The following is a 21778-nucleotide window of genomic DNA, read 5'->3' as shown; positions in this document are numbered from 1 at the left end:
GATCATGATTTGATAAGACATACAGCATTATGCTAAAGATCGGACATGATCTTTTGTGGGCAAGAAATGTGAAATAAAGTTTATTATAAACAACACAAACACTTTGTAATTTAATACCTCTCAATGCGATACCTGTTCAGCAGCAATTATTTTTATTTAAATAAGTGAAATTATGCTAAGTACAACTAAATTGAAAATGTTCATCCCTGGCTGTCACGGCGATACTCAAAACTTTTAGGTGCGAATTTTACAAGGACACTTTTTTTAACAAATTTCATCCGGAAAATCATCTATGTCAATTACACGGTTGCACAAAGTACATGGGTTTTTACGGCACTTGTGTTTAGTTAATTGATAGCTTTTAGAAAATGATTTACCACAGATATCACATTGATGTGGCTTTTCTCCTGTATGTACGTTTCTGTTGAGTCACGTCCTATAAGAGAATAATTTAACACAGATATGATAATGATAAAGCTTTTCTCCTGGATATATATATGTGTTGAATCAAGTTACTCCTACAAGAGAATAATTTACCACGTATCACAATGATATGGCTTTACTGTTCCATGTGTATACTCGTGTTTAGTCAAGTTATTGCTACACGCGAATGACCTACCACATATGTCACAATGGTATGGTTTTTCTCCTGTGTGTATACGTTTGTGTTGAATCAAATTACTCCTACACGAAAATGACTTACCACAGATTTCACAACGATATGGCTCTTCTCCTGTATGTGTACGTTTGTGTTCAGTTAAAGTAGTCCTTCGAGTGAATGATTTACCACAAATATCACAATGATATGGCTTTTCTCCTGTATGTGTACGCTTGTGATGAGACAAGTTCCTCCTATAAGAGAATGATTTACCACAGATATCACAATGACATGGCTCTTCTCCTGTGTGTGTATGTTTGTGTTGGGTCAAGTTACTCCTTTGAGAAAATGATTTACCACAGATATCACAATGATATGGCCTTTTTCCTGTTTGTGTTTGTTTGTCTTCAGTCAAAGTGCTATTTTCAAAAAATGATTCATCACACATATCGCAGCGATATGGTTTTTCTCCAGTATGGCCATGTCTGCGACTATTATAAGAGAATGATTTACCACAGTTATCACAGGAATATTGTTTCTCTCTTGTATCTGGGTCTTTTAGTTTAGTTGAATTATTCATTATGAGGGAATATTTTACACATCACAATGTTTCCTTCATGTCCATAAACATGTTTGAGTTCAGTTCAGTCACTATTTCTAGAAAAGAATTTAAAGCTGTGTTTCTTTCATCTGTGATCTTACTTGATATCCAAATCAGCAGGTGAAAATTTTCAGCTCCTTTGTAAAGTTATCCGACCGTAATTAACATGTAAAGCAATCACCTTCATGTTCCAAACAGTGAAGACAAGAACAATGTTTAACTGTTGTCATAGAACGTATTTATATAAATTTCGATGCATCGATGAATGCTCCTGCTAAATACGTCTTCTTCCCTCGGTTGATGAAACGAAATAAAAATATGAAAGGCACATCTGAATGAAGAAATTTCCTGTGTGTCAACATGATGTGATATTCTGAAATAAGAAAAGAAACATCGAGATAAAGAGGATAGTTAAACGATACAGTAATTCAATATTGCAAATTGTACATCAACACTGTCATCCATTCAATGTTGGCAGGGGTCGGAGTTCATTGAGGCAGTGGCTATGTGCTTCCAAAAGTTGAATACTGTCCAAATTACTGACTCCACATTTCTTGAATTTCAAGAAACAGATTGTGAATCGGTCTCACAATTTGCAGACGATATAGTTGGACTCCCCGTTTCATTAACAATACCTAATTCATCAAATCAAATTACCACCATTTCTATCGTCCGACAAGTTAGTTAAATGTTCGCAAATGCCCGTCTCCAGTTTATTCTATGTGTTAGTATTAACCATTCAAAAATAAATAATTCTTCCTAATTTTTTGCATATTTTATTTATTTTGTATATATTTTTTATCTGCACAACTTCTGGTCCCGGGCCAAAATCTGAAACCATCATCATAATCATTAAAATTTTCGTCAACTTAACGTTTTATCAATGCCTCATAAACAACAGAACATAAATAAGGTATAATTCAATCGGTTTCCTCTCATTTTACTAATTAATTATACCACATTACTCTCATTTTACAAATTAATTTACTTTATATACGTAACAGCCGATCATAGATTTTCATAAACAACAGATCAACATTTCAGTTTGGAAGTTGTTATTTAAGACGAGGAAATGTATTTTCCTGATGTTGTTATGTTTTCGTTACGAAATAATTACTCTAACATCGAGAGGTTCACGTAATTCTATTATTTACATTATTATTAGTAGTATTATTATCACCATAACAGCCTTAAAGTAAATCTCTGTCAACTTACCGTATTCAGATATAAACAACGAGTCAGTGCTCGCTAATTATCACTCTAATATATAATTTAATTGAACGGATGTTGATGTGCTGTAGAAGTTATTTCCGTTGAGATAATTCTATTCCTCAATTCTCCAATAGATGGCGCTACTGACTGTCTCATTAACAAGAGGACAACATTAACTAAGGCAAAAGAAAGCCAATTAATGTGGTATTATTCAATCGGTTTCCTTTTGACTAATTAATTACGCCACTTCACAAGTTAATTTCCTTTATATCACATGTAACAGTCAATCATAGGTTTCCATAAACAAGAGATCAACATTTCAGTTTGGAAGTTGTTATTTAAGACGAGGAAATGTATTTTCCTGATGTTCTTATGTTTTCGTTTCGAAATAATTCCTCTAACATCGAGAGTTGTGGTGGAAGAGTACACCAGGGTTCGTCACCATCCCCCGCCTTAACCTCGTGGGGCTTTTAGGTGTTTTCGCTCAATAAACACTGACAACGCCCGGTCTGGGAATTGAAACCGCGATCCTATGACCGCGAGTCCGCTGCCCTAACCACTGGGCCATTGCGCCTCCACTTTCAATGCCTAATCAACAGCTAAGGTGATATTCTTCAAAAATCCGTATTAAAATGTTCTGACAAGAATAGGTGGAAAAGAATTCCGTTTACATAATCAGCTTGATCGGTCACCTTCCTCTGTCGGTTGAGTAAAGTGTCATCCAAGCTGATGTTTATCGATGATTAAATTTGATTTGCAACACCTGTGCGTATTAATCAGCCTCACTTTAGTTGGTAATTGTCATCAACAACTTTTCCTGGGATCATGATTTGATAAGACATACAGCATTATGTTAAAGATCGGACATGATCTTTTGTGGGCAAGAAATGTGAAATAAAGTTTATTATAAACAACACAAACACTTTGTAATTTAATACCTCTCAATGCGATACCTGTTCAGCAGCAATTATTTTTATTTAATAAAACTTCAATTAAATCTAATCAGGAGTAAGTTAAATTATGCTAAGTACAACTAAATTGAAAATGTTCATCCCTGGCTGTCACGGCGATACTCAAAACTTTTAGGTGCGAATTTTACATAAGTAGGACACTTTTTTTAACAAATTTCATCCGGAAAATCATCTATGTCAATTACACGGTTGCACAAAGTACATGGGTTTTTACGGCACTTGTGTTTAGTTAATTGATAGCTTTTAGAAAATGATTTACCCCAGATATCACAATGATGTGGCTTTTCTCCTGTATATGTATGTTTCTGTTGAGTCACGTCCTATAAGAGAATAATTTAACACAGATATGATAATGATATGGCTTTTCTCCTGGATATATATGTATGTGCTGAATCAAGTTACTCCTATAAGAGAATAATTTACCACGTATCACAATGATATGGCTTTACTGTTCCATGTGTATATTCATGTTTAGTCAAGTTACTCCTTTTAGAGAATGACCTACCACAGATATCACAATCATATGGCTTTTCTCCTGTATGTGTACGTTTATGTTGAGTCAAGTTACTCCTACACGAGAATGATTTACCGCAGATATCACAATGATATGGCTCTTCTCCTGTATGTGTACGTTTGTGTACAGTCAAGGTACACCTTCGAGAGAATGATTTACCACAGATACTACAATCATATGGCTTTTCTCCTGTATGTGTATGTTTGTGGTGAGCCAAGTTACTCCTACACGAGAATGATTTACTACAGATATCACAATGATATGGCTTTTCTCCTGTATGTGTATACTTGTGTTCAGTCAAGGTATTCCTAAAAGAGAATGATTTACCACAGATATCACATGAATATTGTTTTTCCCTTAAATCAGTCTTCTTTGGTTTAGTTAAACTATTCATTATGAGATAATATTTTATTTTACACATCACAATGTTTCCTTCATGTCTATAAACATGATTGAGTTCAGTTCAGTCACTATTTCTAGAAAAGAATTTAAAGCTGTATTTCTTTCATCTGTGATCTTACTAAATATCAAAATCAGCAGGTGAAAATTGTCAGCTCCTTTGTAAAGTTATCCAACCGTAATTAACCTGTAAAGCAATCACCTTCATGTTCCAAACAGTGAAGACAAGAACAATGTTTTACTGTTGTCATAGAATGTATTCATATAAATTTCGATGCATCGATGAATGCTCCTGCTAAATACGTCTTCTTCCCTTGGTTGATGAAACGAAATAAAAATATGAAAGGCACATCTGAATGAAGAAATTTCCTGTGTGTCAACATGATGTGATATTCTGAAATAAGAAAAGAAACATCGAGATAAAGAGGATAGTTAAACGATACAGTAATTCAATATTGCAAATGGTACATCAACACTGTCATCCATTCAATGTTGGCAGGGGTCGGAGTTTACTGAGGCATTGAAAGACTGGCATAATTGACAGGCGCTACACCCTAAATTTGTCTTCTTGTGCCAATCAAAAAAATTCCATGTTTGATATATCTACAACGAGGAATCATATTTTCTCAATGTTTCTATGTGATTACTGTAAGTTCGAGGGATTCATATAATTTTACATCATCATAATTATTAAAATTAACCTTTAAGTAAATCTTCGTCAACTTAACGTTTTATGAATGCCTCATAAACAGCAGGACAACATGACGTATAACAGTCGATCATAGGTTTTCATAAACAACAGATAAACAATTCCGTTTGAAGTTGTTATTTAAGACGAGGAAATGTATTTTCCTGATTTTGTTTCGTTTTCGCTTCGAAATAATTACTTTAATATCGAAATGTTCACATAATTCTATTATTTACATTATCATGATTACATGCTTAAAGTAAATCTTTCTCAACTTACCCGATCGAGATACAAACAACGAGTCAGTGATCAGTAATTAACGAATATAATTAACAATTAAATTGGCGTGAGGCTCAAGTGCTGCTGAAGTTATTTCCCCTTACATGATTATAATACATGACTTCTCCTATAGATGGCGATACTCACTGGGGTAAACTTTGGTACTTTCACATTCACGATTTTCATTGAGAAAAAAGAAATCGGATTTTTTGGCGTGGAATCAAGTAACTTGACCTCCTATTATGCTGCAATTCCCTCATTTTAGTTCGGAAAAATGAGATGGGTGAGAAACCGCAACCCCCCCCCCATTCAGGAATCATTCTTTTTTCATTGAATGACTTTGGTACCTCTGTGACTTCTATAACCTCTGCATTTTCACTTATTTATTTCAAACTTCTTTCAATTTTCAATCTAATGTAATCCACACTCTGTCAAAAACATCTTTCTGCAAAATGTTATCTAAAATTCTGGGTAAAGGAAGAAACAGCCAAAAATATTGGGGTGGTGTGTTGGCAGAAATTTCTGAGACTTCCAACATGCAACCCACCCCGTTTTCCAAACTACAAAAAGAAGTGTTTTGTGACATTTTAGAAAAAAAAAAACAAAAAAACCCCAGCCTTTTTGAAATTTTATTAAAACTTTATTCCAAATTTTCTTTTCAATCTACATGGAAACATACAGAGATTAATAAAATAGAAAAAATACTTTTTAATTTCAAATTTTCTATGTGCAGCAACACAAGCTACCCCTGTACTGAGATGGTAACAACTTAGAATGATCTCAAAATGCATGCTTCCAAACATTGCACAAAACTTTAGGAACAGTCAATGGAGAAAGAGGATTTGGAAGCTGTTATTTTGTGCAGGATAGCATGTCTTGTCAACTGTAAAACAAGCAAATAAATTGAGGAGGACAGAAATTAAATAAGAAATTTTTGCTAAATCATCATCTCCGATATCAAAAACATATGAATCAGAAACGAATAAAGAAAAAATATTACTGGTTCTGAGAATTTCTCAAATGTATCAGTGATCATTTTCTTCCCAGAATAAATAAATTTGTGACATTTAGAACAAAATGATTTACCTCATGTGTCACAATGTTATGGCTTCTCTCCTGCATGTTTGTGACTAGTTAAATCACAATTTTGAGAGAATGATTTACCACAGATATCACAGAGATATAGCTTTTCCCCCAGTATGAATGTATCTATGATTAGTCAAGTGACAATTCTGAGAAAATGATTTACCACAAATACCACAATGATATGGTTTTTCTCCTGCATGAATACGTTTGTGACCAGTTAAACTGCTCCTTTCAGAGAATGATTTACCACAGATATCACAATGATATGGTTTTTCTCCTGTATGTGTACGCTTGTGCCTAGTCAAGTTACTCCTTTGAGAGAATGATTGACCACAGATTTCACAATGATATGGCTTCTCTCCTATATGTGTAAGCTTGTGTCTAGTCAAGTGACCACTTCTAGAGAATGATTTACCACAGATATCACAATGATATGGCTTCACTCCTGTATGAATACGTTTGTGATTAGTTAAAATGCTCCTGTCAGATAATTATCTACCACATCACAATGATATGGTTTTTCACCTGTGTGTCTATGTTTGTGCTTAGTCAAGTTACTCCTCTGAGTAAATGATTTAGCACAGATATCACAATGAAATGGTTTCTCACCTGTATGTGTACGCTTGTGCTTAGACAAGTTACCCCTCTGAGAAAATGATTTACCACAGATATCACAATGATATGGCTTTTCCCCTGTATGTGTATGTTTGTGCTGATTCAAGTTATTCCTTTGACAGAATGATTGACCACAGATTTCACAATGATATGGCTTTTCTCCTGTATGTGTATGTTTGTGCTGAGTCAAGCCAATCCTTTGAGGGAATGATTTACCACAGATATCACATTGATATGGCTTTTCTCCTGTATGTGTATGTTTGTGTTTAGTCAAGTTACTTCCATGAGAGAATGATTTACCACAGATTTCACAATGATATGGCTTTTCTCCTGTATGTGTTTGTTTGTGTATAGTCAAGCCACTAGTTTGAGAGAATGATTTACCACAGACGTCACATTGATATGGCTTTTCTCCTGTATGTGTATGTTTGTGTTTAGTCAAGTCACTCCTTTGAGAGCATGATTTACCACAGATTTCACAATGATATGGCTTCTCTCCTGCATGTGTACGTTTGTGTTGAGTTAAATTGCTATTTACAAAAAATGATTTATCACATATATCACAGTGATATGGTTTTTCTCCAGTATGTATACGTCTGTGAATAGTCAATTGACTATTATAAAAGAATGATTTACCACAGACATCACAGAAATGTTGTTTCTCTCTTGTACCAGTAGTTTTTGCTTCAGTTAAATTATTCATCATGATAGAATAATTTATTATACATATCACAAAAATAATGTTTCCTTCATCTCTATAAACAAATTTTGTTTTCAGTTCAGCCACTATTTCCTGAAAATAATTTGTAGCTGTGTTTCTTTCATTTGTGATCTTATTTAATATATAGATCAGCAGGTGAATATTGTCAACTCCTTTGTAAAGGTATCCACCCGTTAATTAACATCTAAGGCAATCACTTACTCAAAATTCCAAACAGTGAAAACAAGAAAAATATTGTATTCTTAGTTTGTATTCATGTAAATTTTGATGTATCGATGAATGCTCCTGTTGAATATGTCATCTTGGTTTAGTTGACGAAACGAGATAAAAATATGAAAGGCACATCTGAATGAAGAAATTTCTTCTGTGTCAACATGATGTGATATTCTGAAATAGGAAAAGAAACAGTAAGATAAAGAGGATAGTTAATTTCTGATTTCAAAAGGATTAGATTTTCCTCAAACTCCATTTTTCCTCAATTCTACGAGGGAAAAATATCGGATTTTTCGAAGTCCTTTCCCTACCCCAAAGGAAAAGATTTTCCCCACAAATATCTTTATAATCGTAAGCTATACCGTTCCTAAAAGTTATGAGGGAAAAACTTCGGATCTAGTGAATTTTCCGAAGGCCTCTCACCCCTATTGCTTTCTGCACATCTTTGATTTCAGATTCGTTTTTCACATCTTTTTCTTTTGTACACGTTGCCCTATTTTTGTCTTTTTCGATTTCGTTTCCGGGTACCAATGTCAACATTAACCTTAATTTCACATGTAACAGGTTTCCATAAAGAACAGATCAACATTTCAGTTTGGAATTTATTATTTAAGACGAGGAAATATATTTTCCTAGCGTTGTTATGTTTCAGCTTCGAAATAATTACTTTACGATCGAAAGGTTCACATAATTCTATTATTTACATTATTATTAGTAGTATTATTATCATGATTACAGTCTTAAAAGTAAATCTTTGTCAACTTACCGTATTCGGATATAAACAACGAGTCAGTGATCAGTAATTAACGAATATAATTAATAATTAAATTGGCGAGGTTTAAGTGCTGCTGAAGTTATTTCCCCTTACATAATTATATTTCAAGACTTCTCCTATAGATGTCTCTACTCACTAGGGTTAATTTTGGTACTTTCACAGAGAAACGAACAAACTCGGATTCTTTGCGTGGAATCAAGTACCCCGATCTCTTAAGATGCTTGAAATCCCAGATTGCAAATAAATTTGAAAAAAAATAAAACAGTTTCTCTTTGTAAAATTTCACTTAATAATTCAACAGCACTATTCTCACAGTAAAGCAATAGTTTCCCTGTGATTGACAGCAGTTACATTTTGCCAGATGCCTTCGTTAAGCAGAATAACGTGTTTGCCAATTGACCCTTCAAATCTCTTCTAGGCTGCCAAAAGCGCTAGAATGGAGATAACAGACCACCAACGAAATTCGCTGTTCGCAACAATATGTCTCTCTTTCTAACTAGTTTGGATAATTATAAATACTAAAATAGCGTAGGAAAAAGTTAGTTGGCAGATGAGACATGACGCAGAGGTGACCACATGCTGAATCCAGTTAGATAATTCAACTGAGATAAAGCTTACAGTGAGAATGTCAAGTATGATATAGTGTCTTATCGCAACACCACTGCTGTTTTAATATCAGGCACCATGAAAGTATCATTTTATCGACTCCCTACACTTATCATTCATTCTATCTTCCTCTAATCCCTAGTTAGGCAACTAGCAGTCGACCAAACATAAACAGTAGCAACTGAGAAACTCGTACAATAATCCTACCACAACTGACTGACTTTATAGTGGCTGTGTATGGGGATAGTCAGCGTGACACAGTGTGACAAGGCTGGTCCTTTGAATTACAGACGCAACAGAAACAGGGAGTAAGAGAGAGAGAAAGTTGTGGTGAAAGAGTACAGCAGGGTTCGCTACCATCCCCTGCCAGAGCCTTGTGGAGCTTTAGGTGTTTTCGCTCAATAAACACTCACAACGCCCAGTCTGGGAATCGAAACTGCGATCCTATGACCGCGAGTCCGCTGCCCTAACCACTGGGCCATTGCGCCTCCACACCAAATTAAGTACACAACTGAAAAAGCTACTACTAGTTTCATGCTATTATGATGCTTGATCAGGTATAGTCACACTTTCTCATCCATGCCAGCATAGGAAATAGACATTAAAGGATGATGATGATGAAAACACAACAAAGACAAAATCAATATCACTTAAAACTTTTATTCATTATTCCCATTCCTTTATATTCTCTCAGAACAAATTCCTCAAAAATTCAGCACAAACATCTTCAGAAATCAAAGTCATTTCTGTGTTGATGTATACATGATAGTTAAGTTAGTAATGTCAAGCTTGAACAGAATATCCATAACTGCTGTCCTGTTGTAATAAATTTTGATATTGATACTGTTACACTTGTGTATGAATACTCATATGTGTACTTAAATGGCCTTTTTGAAAGAATGACTCACCACAGATATCACAGTGATATGGCTTCTCTCCTGTATGAATATGTCTGTGATGAATCAATTTAATATTATAAGAGAATGATTTACCACAGATATCACAACGATATGCTTTCTCTCCTGTATGTGTACGTTTGTGTTCAGTCAAGTTACTACTTTGAGAGAATGATTTACCACAGATGTCACAACGATATGGCTTCTCTCCTGTATGAGTACGTTTGTGACTAGTTAAAGAGCTATTTTCAGAAAATGATTTACCACAGATGTTACAATGATATGGTTTTTCTCCAGTATGGATACGTTTATGATTAGTCAAACTACTATTTTCAGAAAAAGATTTACCACAGATGTCACAATGGTATGGCCTCTCTCCTGTGTGAACACGTTTGTGACTAGTTACAGTGCTATTTCGAGAGAATGATTCACCACAGATATCACATTGATATGGTTTTTCCCCAGTATGAATACGTTTGTGCCTGATCAAGTCACTATTTCTACAGAATGATTTACCACAGATATTACAATGATATGCTTTCTCTCTTCTATGTGTAGGTTTGTGTTTAGTCAAGTCATCACTCTGAGAGAATGATTTACCACAGATATTACAATGATATGATTTCTCTCCTGTGTGAGTACGTTTGTGTTTAGTCAAGTTACCACTTTGAGAGAATGATTTACCACAGATATTACAATGATATGGCTTCTCTCCTGTGTGAGTACGTTTGTGACTAATTAAAGTGCTATACTCAGAAAATGATTCACCACAGATATCACACTGATATGGTTTTTCACCAGTATAAATACGTTTGTGTTTACTCAAGTCACCACTTTGAGAGAATGATTTACCACAGATGTCACAATGATATGGTTTTTCCCCAGTATGAATACGTTTGTGACTAGTCAAGTGACTATTACGAGAAAATGATTTACCACAGATATCACACTGATATGGCTTCTCTCCTGTATGAACACGTTTATGACTAGTCAAGTGACCACTTTGAGAAAACGATTTGCCACAGACATCACAGTGATGTAGTTTCTCTCCTGTACGAATGCACTTGTGTTTAGTGAAGTGTCTTTCTTCAGTGAATGATTTACAACAAATATCACAATGATATGGCTTCTCTCCTGTATGAATACTCTTGTGACTAATGAAAGCACTATGTTCAGAAAATAATTCATCACAGATATCACAGTAATACAGTTTCTCTCCTGTATCAGAATTTTTCATTTTAGTTGAATCATTCATTATCAGAGAATAATTTGTTACACATATGACAATGGCTGTGCTCGCTTTACTTTTATGAATGTTTGTTTTCAGTTGTGTCACTATCTTCAGACAATAATTTAATGTCATGTTTCTTTCATCTGTGGTCTTAACATCTAAAACTGCAAATTTAAACTGTTAACTCTTTTATAAAGTTACCCAAGTTTACTGAAATTGTAAAGCGATCACCTCGTCTACATTCCAGACAGTGAAGACAAGGAAATTTTGCTGTTAATTGCATTGTCCAGAAGAAATATTTTCCAACTGTTCATCATAGATTTTACTTATATAAAAGTAGTTGATTTATTGATGAATGCTCTTCATAAATATATCGTCTTCGTTTCGTTGATGAAAGTTGATAAAAATATAGGCACATCTGAATGAAGAAATTTCTTTCACGTCAACATGGTATGATATTCTGAAATAGGAAAAGAATAAGTAAGATAAAGAGAATTATTAAATGACACAGTAATTCAACATTGCAAATTATATAACATCAACTGTCATCCACCTAATGTCTATGTTTGAATGGAATTGAAACTTTTACAACATTCTGTATAGAGATTTCTCTACCTTTCTCAGATTATCTATGTTTTTGTTTCATTTCTTAGGATAAAGCCATGTAATGACTGCTATTTCCAGCATACTAAACGACCAGCAGAGGATTAGTTACTCATAAATTTGTTTACAAATGAGAGGCCTATCTTTTCACAACAAATTCCGCCTTTTTTTTTTTTTTTCTTTTTCATTTTTCTACAGAAACTCACTTTTACGACTTCGGAGATTCTAACTCTGCAAAGAAAATCGGCATTTCAAAATTCTGTAAACGTGTTTTGGAGGTTTTCAAAATCTTCAATTTTCAAGTACGCTCCAACCGGAAAGTCCGACAAGCTAGAAACAACAGCCAAATCGAAGATCGATGTTCTAAATTACCAAAAAAGAAAAAAATCTTTTCAAACGTCATTTTGTCATCGTCGTGTGTGTCTGTGTGCGTGCGCAAAAAGACTGATTTTTACAAACCTAATTCCAAAAGACCCTCAACTACCACTTGTTCACTTTCTGTCACAGATGCGCTGACGGAGGGGAGGGATGTTTATTTATTTATTTTTGAAAAATTGAAACTTAAATAAATTTTTTCCAGAATCATAATCTTCGTGCTTTTCTACATATTTCGCCCCCCAAAATTCGTAAGAGAGTGGGGGGAAGGGGGGGGTACAATTTTGAAATGCTGATTTTTTTTGTCAGATTCGGAATCTCTGCAGTCGAAAAGGTGGGTTTCTGTGGACCCGCACAACCTGTCCTAAACAAAATGGCATTACTTTTTGACTCACCCTCGTATTATATACTGGCAGAATCGTTAGCATGCCGGACACAAAATGCTTAACAGTATTTCGTCCGTTTTTACTCTGAAAGTTCAAATCAAACTGAGGTTGACTTTGGCTTCATCCTTTTGAGGCCAATAAACACTCACAACGCCCGGTCTGGAAATCGAAACCGAGAGTCCGCTGCCCTAACCACTGGGCCATTGCGCCTCCACTTTATTATCACCATTACAGCGTTAAAGGAAATCTTTGTCAACTTAACGTATTCATATATAAAAAAAAGTCAGTAATTAATCCTCATAATTAATAATTTAATTAGACCGCGGTTGAAGCGTTGTAGAAGTTATTTCCCTTGATAGGGTTGCACTTCTATGCTCCCATAGATGATTCTTATTTCTTTATTGCCCACAAAGGGCTAAACATAGAGGGGACAAACAAGGAGAGACAAAAGTATTAAGTCGATTACATCGACCCCAGTACGTAACTGGTACTTAATTTATCGACCCCGAAATGACGATAGGCAAAATCGACCTTGATTCTACTGGCTAGTTGAATTCGTTCCAGTTTTTTTCTTTGTCCCATTCTGTCAACAATTTTCAAACTTTCACCAGATTATTATAACAAAGTGTACTCACGTATTCTCTACGATCGTTTCCAACAAACGATTTGACCACGTCAAAGATACCGTGATAAAGAAATCGTCTTCAACATGTGGTTTCCTGGCGTGATGTCATGCCGTCGCACTTCCGGTCCATTCCTAACGTCATTTCCTCTCCTTTACAATCATTGTCCTTCCTCCACCACTGGGCCATTGCGCCTCCACGCCAGCATAGTAAATATCTCTAAAGAATGATGATGATGAAAATACAAGATAGACAAAGTCAACATCAGTTTAACCATTTATTTATTATTCTCTCATAATAAATTCCTCAAAAATCCAGCACAATCATCTTAACAAATCAAAGTCATTGCTGTGTTGATATATTTCCATATATATACATTGTAGGAAAGTGGTTATACACCATTAGGTGTATACCCGCTTCCGTACATTAAATTCTGAAGAAACAACGAAACGCAGATCCATCAACACAACAATATTTATTTAAAGAGTTAATAGGCAGCACTTCGCCCTTTGGCCGCCGAGACGCCGCCAGTAATGTTGGTTGGCCATTTGTCCAGCGAAGTTGATAACATCAAGCTTCTAGAAGAATAAGCCCTGTCTTTTGGCAAACAAAATATTCATAATTGTTGTCCTGTCGTAATAAATTTTTGATATTGATATGGTTACACTTGTGTGTGAATATTCACATGTGTACTTAAGTAGCGTTTTTGAGAGAATGATTTACCGCAGATATTGCAATGATATGGTTCCCCTCCTGTATGAATGCGCTGGTGTCTAGTTAAGTCACTACTTTGAGAGAATGATTTACCACAAACATCACACTGATATGGTTTCTCTCCAGTATGAATACGCTTATGTATAGTTATGCTAGCTCTGTGAGAGAAAGATTCACCACAGATGTTGCACTGATATGGTTTCTCTCTTGTATGAACACGCTTATGTGTAGTTAACTCAAAACATCTAATGAAAGATTTACTACAGATATCACACTCATATGGTTTTTCTCCTGTATGAATGTATTTATGTTTAGTCAAACTACTGCTTTCAGAGAATGATTTACCACATATATCACAATGATATGGCTTCTCTCCAGTATGAATACGTTTGTGGCTAGTTAAAGCGCTATTTTCAAAAAATGATTTACCACAGATATCACAGTGATATGGTTTTTCACCAGTATGAATACGTTTGTGTTTAGTCAAGCGTCTGTTTTCAGGGAACGATTTACCACAGATATCACACTTATATGGCTTCTCACCCGTATGAATAAGTTTGTGTTTTTTCAAGTGATAGACTTCAGAAACTGATTTACCACATATTTCACAGCTGTATGGCTTCTCTCCTGTATGAATACATTTGTGTGTTTTCAAGCTATTGGATTCAGAGAATGCTTTACCACAGATATTGCAATGATATGGCTTCTCTCCTGTATGAGTACGTTTGTGTTTAGTCAAGCCCCCACTTTGGGAGAATGATTTACCACAAATATTACAATGATATGGCTTCTCTCCTGTATGAATACGTTTGTGTGTTCTCAAGTTACTAGATTCAGAGAATGATTTATCACACATATTGCAATGATATGGCTTCTCTCCTGTATGTACACGTTTGTGTTTAGTCAAGTCACCACATTTAGAGAATGATTTACCACAGATAATACAACGATATGACTTTTCTGCTGTGTGAGAGTCTTTTTCTTCAGTTAAATTATTCATTATGGGAGAATAATTTGTCATACATCTCACAATGATATTGTTTTCCTCATTTCTATAAATATGTTTCTGTTTAATTGAGCCACTATTTTCAAAGTATAATTAATGCTATGTGATCTTACTTCATATCTAAAACAGAAGATATAAATAGTCAATTCCTTTGGAAAGTTATCCAAGCTTAATTAACCTGTAAAGTGATATTGCTGTCAATTCCATCATCCAGAAGAAATATATTCCCGTTGTTTTTCATAGATTATATTTATATAAAAAAGTTGATGTATTGGTGAATGCTCCTTATAAATATATTGTCTTCCTTTAGTCAATAAAAGTTGATAAAAATATCAAAGGCACATCTGAATGAAGAAATTTCTTTCACGTCAACATGATGTGATTTTCTGAAATAGGAAAAGAAGCAGTAAGATAAAGAGGATGGTTAAAAGACATAGAAGTTCATCATTGCAAATATTCCAACATCAACACTGTCATCCATTTAATGTCTATGTTTGCACGGGTCAGAATTTATTGAGGCATTTCTACATTTCTTTAATAATTTATCTCGTTTTCATTTGTTTCTTTCTTTTCTCTCCTTTCACTTGTTTCACCTGTGAAGTGGCATGGCTTAGTGGTTAGGGTATAAGTTGATATATCAAATTTGAAGAGAGAAAAAAAAACCTGTCTTTTGCAGATAAAATAGCTGTCGTTGTTGTGATGTAATAAATTTTGATATCAATACAGTTACACTTGTGTGTGAATATTCACATGTGTACTTAAGTAGCGTTTTTGAGAGAATGATTTACCGCATATATTGCAATGATATGGTTCCCCTCCTGTATGAATGCGCTGGTGTCTAGTTAAGTCACTACTTTGAGAAAATGATTTACCACAGATATCACACTGGTATGGTTTCTCTCCAGTATGAATACGCTTATGTATAGTTATGCTAGCTCTGTGAGAGAAAGATTCACCACAGATGTTGCACTGATATGGTTTTTCTCTTGTATGAACTCGCTTGTGTGTAGTTAACTCACAATGTCCAGAGAAAAATCTATGACAGATATCACACTCATGTGGTTTTTCCCCAGTATGAATGCGTTTGTGATTTATCAAACAACTGTTCTCAGAGAAAGATTTATCACATATGTTAGGAACGACCGTGCGAACTCATAAAAGGAGATATGGTGACGAATGGAAAAACAGAGGACTCCTTTTATTTAAACGAGTCACACGGTCGAACATACAAATATATATATATCAATGGATGATATAGATGATATGTTTTGCTACGATAACATAGATGACCAGTAATGAAAGACCACAACCGTATTAGATGAATAACAGATATATTTATTGTAGCGTTAAAGATGTATGTCTGTGTGAGAGTGTGAATGCGACATATAAGAACATAATCAAAGACAGGCCGTCGTACAAAGAAAAGTATGTATGTGTATGTGAAATATTACAGCAGATAGAAAGAGAGTCAATAACACGTGGACAATTATACCAGTTCGTTAGTACACTATAGGAAAAGTTCTGTATGTGAAAGTGAGGGGGCTGAGTGTGGCAGAGCTTATCACTAGTTGTGTTTTGGCTTCGATGCCAGGGCCTTGATTCTTGTTATACAGATGTTCATCGCTGGCTGAGAATTTCTTGTCTGTTTAAGAACTCTTGTCTGTTTATTTACCGTGGTGAAGCTGAGTCACCTAACAGAATCGAAGAGAGAGATGTGCCGCGGAGTTTGGTTTGGTGTACATAGTAAATCGTGTTGACGCTGGTAGCGTAGAGGCTGCTTGGTATTAATCGTGTTGGTCATGATGATGATGCGGGATAGTAGTAGTAGACTCTTGTTGCTGATGTGGCGACGGCGGAGGTCATCGTGGCTGAACGAAGCTGCTGAAGTGGTCGTTGGCTGCTGCTGCTGTCGTGTGGTACACGGAACAGTTCTCAAAGAGAAACTGGACCGAGACGAATTTGGCTGCCGAGTTAAAGCTATTTATAACAAACTATTGGCTCACCAGATGGTAGAAATATTCTCCATCACGTGACCTTACTAGGGGCCGTGATTGGTCAGTTTGCGTTCTGGCGGGAACGGTTCGAAGAAGTTGCCGATTCGAATAATGATCAGTCACGTGATGGACAAGGAATGGGTTCTCTACTACGCTCGCATTTATTTATATTTAAATGAGAAGATTGTATGTAATGGCGATAGTAGTTTGTATCTAATGGCGGGAGGTAGTTTCACTACACATATATCACAATGATATGGTTTCTCTCCTGTATGAATACGTTTGTGGCTAGTTAAAACAGTATTTTCAGAAAATGATTTACCACAGATAATACAATGGTATGGTTTTTTCCCCAGTATGAATACGATTGTGACTAGTCAAGTGGCTATTTCTGGAAAATGATTTACCACAGATATTACAATGATATTCTTTCTCTCCTGTATGTGTAAGTTTGTGTTTAGTCAAGTCCCCACTTTGGAAGAATGATTTACCACAGATATTGCAATGATATGGCTTCTCTCCTGTATGTGTACGTTTGTGTCTAGTCAGGACACCACTTTGGGAGAATGATTTACCACAGATATCACAATGATATGGTTTCTCTCCTGTATGAATACGTTTGTGAGTAGTTAAAGTGTTATTTTCAGAAAAAGATTTACCACAAATATCACAACGATATGGCTTCTCTCCTGTATGAATACGTTTATGACTAGTTAAAACACTGTTTAGAGAAAATGATCTACCACAGATATTACAACGATATCGCTTCTCTCCTGTATGCTTACGCTTGTGTTCAGTTAAGTTACTCCTATGAGAGAATGATTTACCACAAATATCACAATGATATGGTTCCTCTCCTGTATGAATGCGCTTGTGTTGAGATAAATTGTTATTTGCAGAAAATGGTTTACCACAGATGTCACAATGATATGGTTTTTCCCCAGTATGAATTCGTTTATGATTAGTCAAGAGACTATTACGAGAGAATGATTTACCACACATATTGCAATGATATGGCTTCTCTCCTGTATGTGTACGTATGTGACTAGTCAAGTGACTACTTTGAGAGAATGATTTACCACAAATATCACAATGATATGGTTTCTCTCCTGTGTCAGGGTTTTTGGGTTTTGTTAAACGATTCATTATGAGAGAATAATTTGTCATACAAATCACAATGATAGTGTTTTTTTCATTTCTAAGAACATGATTCTGTTCGGTTGAGTCTCTATTTTCAGACAAAAATTTAATGCTATGTTTGTTTCATCTGTGATCTTATTTAACATCTAAATCAGGTGAAAACTGACAACTCCTTTGTACAGTTATCCAAGCTTAATTAACCTGTAAACTGATCTTGCTGTTAATTGCATCACCCAGAAGAATTATTTTCTTGTTTTTTATAGATTTTATTTATATAGAGAGGTTGGTGTATTATTAATGAATTCTCCTTATAAATATATGGTCTTCCTTTAGTTGATGGAAGTCAATAAAAATACCAGAGACACATCTGAATGATGAAATTTCTTTTACATCAACATGATGTGATATTCTGAAATAGGAAAAAAGACAGTAAGCTAAACAGGATAGTTAAATGACATAATAATTCAACATCACAAATTTTACAACATCAACACTATCATCCATTTAATATCTATGTTTGCATGGGTCAGAATCCATTGAGTATTGGAACTTTTACAACATTCTGTATTTCGATAAAGCATCTCAACATTTCTCTAAATATTTATCTATTTGCCTCTTTTTCCTGTTTTTTATCTGCTTTCACTTTTTCACACATAGCGTGGCTTAGAAGTTATGATATTTGCCTCACAAGTGTGAGGCTGTGATTTCAATACCCAGTGACACATTCTGTCCCCAAGCCAATTTATTTCACAATGCTTTAGTTCACTCTGGTGGCAAAAATGAGTTTAACCTGTAATTCAAAGGGCTATGCTAGCTACACTCTGTCTCATGCTGAATCTCCTTGAGGACTATGCTAAGGGTCTGTGGAGTGCTCAGCCATTTGCATTTTCTGTAAATTATGAGGAAACAAAATTGAGGCATGTGAATCATCCGAAATTCTTCTATATTCCACCGTCTCTGAAGGCGTTTTTCACAACACATTCCTATACAATTCTAATCCACATCATCTGAAAAGTATTACAGTCATAACCTACATCATCTGAAATATAATCATAGAAAATTTCATGAGAAAATACCAATTTTACAGCAAGTCACAGGGAAGGAAAATCGGTGGGGCACGTTTATGTAGTCATACCCTATCTGATTTGTACTTTTATCAAAATTAAGTAGGCAGCTTTTTCTCATTACGCAGTAATTAAATTTAAAGAACATCTAACAACTTTCAATTACTGTTAATCCACCAAATCTTTAATATATTTACTTTATATCACATGTAACACTAAACCCTGGAGTGTCTCTAGAAATAACAAAAGCATATTCGGTAGAGATGGACTATATGTAATCTGAACCTTTCCTCCCCTTATTTATTATTTTTTTTTACGGAATCCCACGTTTTAGGCTATGGAGATTCCGATTCTGAAAAAAAATTTTTTGAAAAATTTCAATTCCCCCCCACACACACCAAGCAGGCTATTTACATGCTAGAAATAACAGCCAAATCTGACAAAACTAGTGTTAGGGTTAGGTTGAGGGTTAGGGTCAGGGTTAGGGTTAGGGTCAGGGTTAGGGTTAGGGTTTGAGTTAGGGTTAGGTTTACCCTGTGGATCTATATAAAAACCGGGGGGGGCGGATCCAAATTTTGAAGTTGAGATTTTTGAAAATTTTTTTCCATTATCGGATTCTCCATGGTCTGAAACATAGGATTCCGTAAAAAAAAACAAAATTTAAAAGTGGGGGTATACCCAGATTACATATACTCCATCTCCACCGCATATTCTCCTAAAGTCGTTATGTGTTTTCACTTCTATATGATTACTTCGAAACGTTCACACAATTCTATTATACACTGGCTGAATCGTTAGCATGCCGGACAAAATGCTCAACAGAGCATTTTCTTCATCATTACTCTCCAAGTGAAAATTCCATCGTGGTCATCTTTGCCTTTTATCCTTTCGGAATTGATAAGATAAAAAATCAGTAGATCACCGGAGTCCATGGAATCGACATGCACCCTTCCGTCAGATTTCACGCCTTGCGCTCAACGTACAAAAGATTATTATTATTATTATTATTATTATTATCATCATTATTATTTTATTGACCCACGAAATAATATAAGTCAAAGATGACATCGGCTGAAAGTCGTGACTTCAAATAAGACTGAGGTCAATTTTGGCTTTCATCCCTTTCGGAAAATACTATGTTCCGTGTAATCGACTTCTCGTTCGTCTCAAAAATTGATGGCTCTGGGCCAAAATTTGAAACCACCATCATCATATAGCTTTAAATTAATCTTTGTCAACTTACTGTCTTATCAATGCCTCATAAACAACAGGACAGCATTAATTAATGTGGTATTCTTCAATCGGTCTCCTTCCATTTTACTAATTAATAATGCCACATTACTTTCATTTTATCAATCAATTTCCTTTATATTTAATGGAAGAGTCGATCATAGGTTTTCATAAACAACAGATCAACATTTCAGTTTGGAAGTTGTTATTTAAGACGAGGAAATATATTTTCCTGATGTTAAGTTTCCGCTTCGAAATAATTACTGTAACATCGACATTGACATAATTCTATTATTTACATTATTATCAACACCATAACAGCCTTAAAGCAAATCTTTGTCAACTTACCGTATTCAGATAAAAACGAGTCGGTGACCGGTACTCAATTACCTTAATTGATAATTTACTTGGATCGTGATTGAAGTGTTAGAAGTTATTTCCCTTGATTTGATTGTATTCTTCAATTCTCCAATAGATGGCTCTGACAGGTTGATTTGTACCAGTGTTTCTCCTCGTCCAGTGGAGGCGCAATGGCCCAGTGGTTAGGGCAGCGGATTCGCGGTTTCGATTCCCAGACCGGGCGTTGTGAGTGTTTATTGAGCGAAAACACCTACAGCACCACGAGGCTCCGGCAGGGGATGGTGGCGAATCCTGCTGTACTCTTCCACCACAATTTTCTCTCACTCTTACTTCCTGTTTCTGTTGTGCCTGTAATTCAAAAGGCTCAGCCTTGTCACACCTTTTTACGCTGAATATCCCCGAGAACTACGTTAGGGGTACACGTGTCTGTGGAGTGCTCAGCCACTTGCACGTTAATTTCACGAGCAGGCTGTTCCGTTAATCGGATCAACTGGAAACCTCAACATCGTAAGCGATGGAGTGCCAACACAACTCATATATTCTATTCAACCAGTCGCTATGCTTGATCGTTAAATCCACAATTTTTAAAATTATTATTTCTATTGAAGAGTATCTGTTCCATTTCAAGCACACATTCTTCAATTAATTTTTTAACATAACTCAGCCCTGTCGTATGCCCCATCAGTACATTGAAAAGGGAATCCTCATTCTTTTTGACAAAGGTACAAAACATTGCTTACTTGTTACTCAGCCTGATATATCAATACACAACTGAAAGTGCTACTACTAGTTTCATGCTATTATGAGACTTGACCAGGCATATTTATAAAATATATACTATGTATCTTAAGGGCATACGGCCAAAGAAACCAAACCAA

The 21778-nt window shown here is 35.3% G+C and overlaps 4 protein-coding genes across 4 annotated transcripts; all 4 read right to left on the bottom strand.

Annotated features, from left to right (window-relative positions):
- Nucleotides 1-102: 102 nt before the first annotated feature.
- Nucleotides 103-9790, bottom strand: LOC149130424 (uncharacterized). Its single transcript, XM_089345727.1, has 5 exons — nt 8664-9790; nt 6958-8071; nt 6439-6709; nt 3805-4360; nt 103-1199 (listed from the first exon to the last, which is right to left on the bottom strand). Exons 2-5 carry the CDS (start codon nt 7667-7669, stop codon nt 534-536), a joined length of 2205 nt encoding a protein of 734 aa, XP_089201853.1. The 5' UTR covers nt 7670-8071; nt 8664-9790; the 3' UTR covers nt 103-533.
- A 130-nt stretch (nt 9791-9920) lies between these two features.
- On the bottom strand, nt 9921-21010 carry LOC106880338 (uncharacterized). The gene is made up of 3 exons (XM_052978015.2): nt 20889-21010; nt 13405-13611; nt 9921-11865 (listed from the first exon to the last, which is right to left on the bottom strand). The coding sequence occupies exon 3, from the start codon at nt 11535-11537 to the stop codon at nt 10125-10127; it is 1413 nt and encodes a 470-aa protein (XP_052833975.1). The 5' UTR covers nt 11538-11865; nt 13405-13611; nt 20889-21010; the 3' UTR covers nt 9921-10124.
- Nucleotides 13657-20989, bottom strand: LOC149130423 (uncharacterized). Its single transcript, XM_089345106.1, has 2 exons — nt 20889-20989; nt 13657-15498 (listed from the first exon to the last, which is right to left on the bottom strand). The coding sequence occupies exon 2, from the start codon at nt 15125-15127 to the stop codon at nt 14054-14056; it is 1074 nt and encodes a 357-aa protein (XP_089201232.1). The 5' UTR covers nt 15128-15498; nt 20889-20989; the 3' UTR covers nt 13657-14053.
- LOC128251211 (uncharacterized) lies at nt 15839-18273 on the bottom strand. Its single transcript, XM_089345140.1, is given in 3 exon segments — nt 15839-16243; nt 17352-17453; nt 17455-18273. Coding segments are annotated over 3 exon segments (1326 nt in total).
- Nucleotides 21011-21778: the final 768 nt, after the last annotated feature.

This window comes from Octopus bimaculoides, chromosome 29 (genome assembly GCF_046866305.1).
Source record: "Octopus bimaculoides isolate indiv1 chromosome 29, ASM4686630v1, whole genome shotgun sequence".
In the NCBI taxonomy this organism is placed as follows: Eukaryota; Metazoa; Mollusca; class Cephalopoda; order Octopoda; family Octopodidae; genus Octopus; species Octopus bimaculoides.
The sequence above is the reverse complement of the archived record's forward strand: the minus strand, read 5'-3'. Positions and strand labels throughout refer to the sequence as shown.